The sequence below is a fragment of the Crocodylus porosus genome, unplaced genomic scaffold (genome assembly GCF_001723895.1).
Source record: "Crocodylus porosus isolate Cpor-Errol unplaced genomic scaffold, CroPor_comp1, whole genome shotgun sequence".
Classification (NCBI taxonomy): Eukaryota; Metazoa; Chordata; order Crocodylia; family Crocodylidae; genus Crocodylus; species Crocodylus porosus.
Genome location: NW_017728932.1, coordinates 17,820,523 through 17,826,921, shown reverse-complemented (window position 1 = coordinate 17,826,921; position 6,399 = coordinate 17,820,523). Strand labels below are relative to the sequence as shown.

At 68.4% G+C, this 6,399-nt stretch overlaps 2 protein-coding genes across 3 annotated transcripts in view; both read right to left on the bottom strand.

Moving 5' to 3' along the window:
* The window catches only part of SCARF1 (scavenger receptor class F member 1), an 8,408-nt gene extending 6,878 nt beyond the window's left edge, over positions 1-1,530 (bottom strand). For both annotated transcript variants that reach the window (XM_019545866.1, XM_019545867.1), the window contains exons 1-2: positions 1,017-1,530; positions 578-779 (exon numbers count right to left, since the gene is read on the bottom strand). In XM_019545866.1, coding sequence (XP_019401411.1) covers positions 578-779; positions 1,017-1,257 — 443 coding nt within the window. In that variant the 5' untranslated portion in view covers positions 1,258-1,530. The remainder of the gene's footprint in view (positions 1-577; positions 780-1,016) is intronic.
* Positions 1,531-4,083: 2,553 nt separating this feature from the next.
* On the bottom strand, positions 4,084-6,356 carry RILP (Rab interacting lysosomal protein). Its single transcript, XM_019545351.1, has 4 exons — positions 6,234-6,356; positions 5,977-6,150; positions 5,448-5,611; positions 4,084-5,169 (listed from the first exon to the last, which is right to left on the bottom strand). Exons 1-4 carry the CDS (start codon positions 6,324-6,326, stop codon positions 5,043-5,045), a joined length of 558 nt encoding a protein of 185 aa, XP_019400896.1. The 5' UTR covers positions 6,327-6,356; the 3' UTR covers positions 4,084-5,042.
* Between the last annotated feature and the right edge of the window lie 43 nt (positions 6,357-6,399).

Sequence of the window (6,399 nt, the reverse complement as noted above, 5' to 3'; positions counted from 1 at the left end):
AAGCCCTGCCTGCGTGGCACCACGGCCCGCCCCCGCCAGGCACTGGGGCTCCACAGCCTCGGCCCCGCGAGCAGCTCCCTGGCGAGGCGGGAGCAGCACAGGGCTCTGCCGCTGAGGCGGGATGGGCGACGAGGGCCCGAGGGCAGGGCAGAGCCGGCACCTGCAGGATCCCCAGCCTCCAAGAGCCTGGGCCAGAGACACGGCTGCCCAGCCCCTGCATGGGGCCGGGCAAGGACACGAGACCCCCCCCTCAGATCCCACGTGCCCAGGGTGGCTCTGAGGGACGGGGCTGCCTGGCTCTGCACAGGCGCCACGTAGCACCGTGGGGAGCCAGTGGCCACACAGTATCGCCGGGCCTATGCCTGGGCCTGGGCTATGCAACACCTACAAGCGTCCTGCTCCACTCCTGACCAGTACAAGTCCATCTCCCAGGCTGCTCTGCCCCCCCCGCACGACCTGTGGTACCAGGCCCCTTCCCCACCCCACGAGTGCGGCTGCCTCCCACCCTCGCCCATCCTGTGCCACGGCCAAGGGCGCATTCCCCTCCCCGCGTCCCACCGCCCGGCCATCGTCCTACCTCTCGTCCGCGCACACGTTCCTCCCGGCTGCGTCCAGCTCCTGCGCGGAGCCCCAGGCCCAGGGCAGGAGCTGGAGGCAGAACAGCACCCGCAGCCGCGCCATGCCGGGCTGCCCAGCGCAGTGCTCGCCGTCCAGCCTGCCCGTCTCCTCCGGTTCGCCTGCTTCCTCTCCCTGGCTTTGAGTTTCCTCCTTTCTGCTTCCTGAGGAAACGCGGGAGGGAGGAGGTGAGAAAGCCCCGCACCAAGGGGGCAGGGAGGCAGGCTAGGCTCACACGGGCTTTCCCCAGGCCTTTGCCTCACTGCTGGCCCAAGCCAGATGCCCGCACGGCAGACAGAGGCCAGAGCTTCCCAGTGCCTCAGCCTGAGCCTGCACCCTGCTGCGCTGAGCCGGGCACAAGGGAGGCCTTGCGCCGCCTGGCTCCTCCATGTGCCCCATACCTTTTCCCTCACCCTGGGCACAGCCCTGGGTGCTGCCATCCCCCATGGGCCAGGCAGGCACGACACGGCCTCGTGCATCCGGCCTCTGGGGCACGATGGAGCTGTGGGAAAGGCCTAGGCCTCCACCAGCCTCACCCCCGTGGAAGCCAGCACGAGCTGCACGGACCGGGCTGGCATGTCTCCAGCCCCCACCGTTCAGCCACCTCTCCTGGCGCCACAGCAGCGGATGCACAGGAAACATCTTTTTCCTGCCCCGTGAGCATGACGTGGAGCAGGTCGGGGGCCACCGGGCCGGCGGCACCCCCAGGCACTTTCTGGGCTGCAACCCCTCCGGGACTGGAGCCACAAGAGCAGCAAACACCGACCAGACAAGGCAGCTCCCTGCCAGCACTGGGGAAGGGGCTCTGCCACGTGCCCAGCAGGTGCCCAGGTAACAGCCTTCTGGGGCCAAGGTGAAGGCTGGACCCTCAGCTGGCACCGCAGGGAGCAGCCAGAGGTGACTCCGTAACAAGACGGCCCTTGCTGCCGGCACGATCTGCCGGGGCGTCGACAGCCTCCCCGCCAGCCGCGGGCACGGCCAGCCACCGAGAACACGGGCACAGCTCGGGATGCCGGGCACAGCGCAGCACCCGACGGGTTTATTTCTGGGGCTGATCCCAGGCCCACAGCAAGAAAGCAGCATCCTGGCCACAATCTCGTCAGCCAACGGGCTGGACCCCAAGGCCTGGCAACACATCCACGTCCCACACTGCCCGCACGGCTGAGCCAACCTGCTGCCGTGGGGAATGCGCCTCGTCCTGCTCCTGGGACACAAGGCACAGCACTGGCACAGAGGGCACAAAGCCAAGGCAGTCGTCCGGCAGCTGGATGTGTCCGGGCTGGCGACGGGAACAGGTGGGGATGCGCAGCATGGGGACACTGGGCTGCGAGTTGCTGCCCAGCACCATCAGAGCAGTGGTGAGGATGCCCCTACGCTGGAACTTGCTCCAACGCTGCCTCTGCAGCCACGGTGGGAAACGGGCTCTGCGATGTGGAGAGCAACGCCCCAAGCGCAGCCGAGGCCGCCGCGTTGTCCGGGAGCGCGTCCTGGGCACCGGGTGGAGGGAGAGGGCCGCAGCTGGGCCAGGCCAGGTCCCCGGTCACTCGCTCGCTGGCTCGCCGGGGGCACTAGCCACAGGCTCGCGTCCATCCTGCTCCCCGCACATATCCTGCGAGTCAATGATTTCCCACACTCCAGCGCTGCCTGGCCTGGAAGCGTCCGAGCTGCTGCTGCCACGATACCACAGGCCAAAGCTGCAGGAAAACCAGGAGAGCCCATGGGTGAGTGGGGGGCAGGCTCCCAGGGGCCCGAGGTGCAGGTGCTGGAGCTGTGAGCCAAGCAGTGGCGAGAGCTGCCCTGTCACCGCCTGGGAGGCACCGGCCAAGTGCCCGGAGCAGCCGTCTGGCACCGGGGCAGCTCTGACACGGGCCGTGCTGCGTCGCGGGCACCATCTACCGGCAGCTCCACTGCCAGGCCCTGCGCCGCACAGGCACGTGCGCAGGAACAGCCCAGGCTGGTACTGCCACCGCAGCTGGTGCCTCAGGGCGCTCCTTCCTCCCACTGCCACGGAGCTCCTCCCCACCCTGGCCCCAGGCCACCCGCCTTTGTGCCCCCACAGCCGCAATCTAGGGAGAGACTTACAAGCTTCTGATTTTGGAGCCAGGGGTCCGAGAGCCCACACCGCGTGCTTCGGGTGCCGGGAGCCACGAGCCCTTATCATCTTCATCATCATCACCACTAGCGTGCAAAGGAGAAGTCAGACCTGGGGCCAAGACCCCGAGCAGGGAAGAGACTGAGGCCACGGGGCTGCTGCCTCCTGTCTCAGGGCACGGAGTGGCCGCCGTGGCTGCAGAGCTAGAAACAGCCCCTGGGGTCTCTCTGCAGCGACGGGCGTCCCTGCCACATCTGGAGACTGCTGAGCCCCACAGTCCTCGCGACCAGGGAGCACCCGCATCTCAGTCAGCAGATATGCCCCCAGGCTCCTTTCCTGCCACTAGCTGGGCACACGTGCTGCTCTTTCTGTTGCGCAGCACGTGCTACTGGAAGCCACGCACACATTTGCACGTGCCTTTTCGGCCCAGGGCAGATTCATGGAGTGCGAGGGACACTCCCACGACCCAAGCGAGAGCTCCTGCAGCCAGGGCTCTCCCGCTGCCCAGTCCTCCCCAAGCAGTGCCTCTGCCCCCATCTCCAGCTAGCCAACATGGCTCCAGGGGCCAGTCGTTTGCCGTCTGTCCATCCCGGGGGGGCAGGGCAAGCCCTCCCTTGCTGGCGGCAGAGTCTGTCCCCAGAGGTTATTGCATGGCAGCCCCAGCACAGACAGGTTCCAGCCCTGCCTGAGGGCGCTGTCCCTGTATGGAGACCCCAGTGTCGCAGATGCTGCAAGGCAGGGGCCAAACACAGTACATGTGCCTGGGGCGTGGGGCCTGTGCTAGCAGGGCCCGGCCAAGCCTTGAGGCCAGGCACAGCGAGGAAGGCAGCTACGCTCAGTAGCTGCAGCCAGGATAGCTTTGGGCCCGGGGAAGAACCTGTGCAAGGACCCAGCTCTAGGAGAGCTTCGGCAGGGCGGAGGCACAAGCCTGGCTGCTTGCCTGAGAGGGGCGACAGCCTGGCACTTGGGTCACCAGGGTGAGGAGGTCACCTGCCCTTGGCTGCACCACAGCCCAGCGTCTGGTCGGTGCAGCCAGCCTGCGATGCCCAGGACGGGGCTGGGGAAGACAAAGCCTGAGCAGCTGGCAGATAAAGGACAAGGCGCTCCCCATGGCCAGGAGGGACAGAGCCACATGGGCAGCGGCTGAGGCAGCTGCGGCCCCTGAGAGCACAAGCCCACGACACAGGAGCCAGAGCACCCTGCCCCTGACGGCAGGCTGGGGGCTGCTTGGTGAGCAGGGCAGGGCAAGATACCCCCTGTACAGGAGAGCCGGGCAGAGTGCACACATCATCCCAGAGCACTCAGCTCCTGCAGCATGTAGCTTGCCCAGAGCTGGGGAGGTCACGCTGCCAGGGCAAGGCAGGGCACAGCAGGGCAGGGGGCTGCTGGAGGGCTGCAGCAGCACCAGGGCGGGGCCCCGAGACAGTGCCCTCTGGGCTGTCCAGGCCTGCCGTGCCAGCTCTAGAGGGCTGCCCGCCTCCTGCCAGACGCAGGGCCCCAAACAATGTGGCTGCCCCCCAGGTAAGGCTTCCCCTCCACCTGCCCAGTCCAGGGGGCCAGAAACAGGAGCCCTGGGAGGGGGTGCTGGTCCCTCACCCTTGACAGGGTGGATTGCTTCCTTCCCCTCCCCGACCCGCAGGAAGCAGCAGCAGGAGGAAAGCCTTGTAGAAAAGCTGGGCCCCTTTATTAGGCACTTAAAAGCCAGCAACATGCACACCAGACAGCCCCACCCCGCGCCCCTGCAGTGCATGCAGCCCTGAGCACATGCAGCCCCGTGCGTGCAGCGGAGAGCGTGCCGGGGACCTGACCCCCCGCATAAGCGGTCCCCAAGCAGCAAGCACAAGCAAGCCCTTCCCTGCAGACCTGCCAGCACCACCCATGGATCCCACTGTCCTGGGAGCTCTTCACGGCTGTCCTCAGTGGCGCCCGCCGGGGCCTCCGACAGCCGGGGCAGGGGCCTGCACATGGCCAGTGCCACACGGCGCTTGGGGCTGCCACAGCCCCCCCCGCGGGGCCAAGCCCCATGGCAGTGATGAGCAGTATCCAGCAGCGTGGCCCCACGGTGGGGTGACAAGCTGAGCAGAGTTCCTCGGCGAGCCGCACAGCGCCAGCCGTGAGCAGCTTACGAAGTCCACCCGCAGGCTGGAGCGGGCCCGTCAGGGGGCAGCAGGGCAAGGCAGGGCATCCCTGCCCCGGCGGCCCCTCAGCCCAGTCCTTCAGCGCTGCAGCAGGCAGCGCGTCACAGGCCGGGCCGAGCCAGAGTCCGTCCAGGCGCGGGCGGAGCTGGAGCCAGAGCTGCCCCAGCCCCGGTGCCCAGCCCCGCCGCCGGCCGGACTCACCTGCTCGCCGGCTCCTCCGCTGTCCCCAGCATCTTGGCTCGGATTTTTTTCTTCTGTCTCTTGACAACAGACTTCATGGCGTCCAGCAGCAGCCCAGGGACGTGCTCTTGGTTCAACAGCTCCCTGCAGGAACGGGGCAGGCAGCACTCAGGGCCAGGCTAGGCTGAAGGCCTCGCAAGGCCATACGGAGCCAGAAGCAGAGGAAAGGGTCGCCCAGAGCTGCGCTCCCCTCAGGGCAGGACCTGGGGGTTAGCATGGCACCGACCACCCCCAAGCCAAGGGCTCAGCTGCGCAAGGGAAGTGACCATCGGGCACAAGCCACACGGCACCTGCCCTCCCCGGTGCTCCCAGGGTGCGTGCCATGCCCTGGACCTGGCAGGCAGGGCCGCAGCCCGACTCACCGCTGGTAGTAGGCCAGCTCCTCCTGCACCAGGAACAGGCTGGTCTTGAGTTCGTTCCTCTCCTGCAGGATCTGCTGCAGCTCCTCCTTGGAGAAGCCTGCGTCAGCAGAGCTGGTGGCTCGGTCGCACAGCTGCAGCTCCTCCCCAGGCAAGGTGATCCCGGCCTAGGACCCGAAAAGGGAAAGCTGAGCAGGCGGCGAAGGCAGAGCGGGACCAGGTGGCCGATTCCCGGCCCCTGCACCGAGCCTTAGGCTGCGTCCTAGCCGGGGGATTCGAGCCAAGGCTTAGCTCAGCTCCTGGCCGCTGTGGCTGCCGGGGAGGCCACGCACCTGGGATCCTCCCGCGCCCCCTCCCCGCACAGGCACGTGCTGCGGGAGGGAGCCCTGGGCCCAACTGCCCCCAGAGATCGCGGTGGCTCCAGCCCGGCTCCGACACGGGGCTGGGTCAGCCCCTTCCTGCAGCCCTGGGGCCAGGGCGCCGGACTCCGCGCAGAACGCAGCAGGGGCCTCGCTCCGCCCCAGCCACTCACCGCGCTGGGCCTGGGGGCGCCCGCCGGCTGCTCCTGCTCCCGCTGGCTGGGCGGCACGGCGGTCTCCGGGTTGCCGCTCTTGTCCAGCGCGCCCCGGAGCTGGGCCTGCGTCACAGCCAGCTTGCTGCGCAGGTCCTCGTTCATGGACATGAAGCGGGCGAGCTGCTCCTGCAGCTGGAAAGCCGGGCGCAGCCAGGCGTGAGGCGCCAGGGCAGGCGTGCCTGCAGCCGCGCCCCGCGCCGGCCGGCGCCTCTTACCGCTTCGGTGTCCCGGCTCCTGCGGAGGATCTCGTGGGACTGCGCGCGAATCTCGTCCCGCTGCTTGTCCACCACCTCCTTCAAGCGCAGCATGACTTCCCGCTCCTGGCACGCCGCGCCGTCTGCACCGGGGGCCAGAGCGCGCCTGAGCTGCGGCCGCGGCCGC

Excerpts from the sequence above, each read along its gene's own strand:
- RILP (XM_019545351.1), bottom strand. The coding sequence starts at position 6,326 with ATGCTGCGCTTGAAGGAGGTGGTGGACAAGCAGCGGGACGAGATTCGC. Across the intron at positions 6,151-6,233 it reads GGAGCCGGGACACCGAAGCG|CTGCAGGAGCAGCTCGCCCG; the intron begins GTAAGAGGCGCC and ends CCGGCTTTCCAG. Across the intron at positions 5,612-5,976 it reads GCGCCCCCAGGCCCAGCGCG|GCCGGGATCACCTTGCCTGG; the intron begins GTGAGTGGCTGG and ends TTCGGGTCCTAG.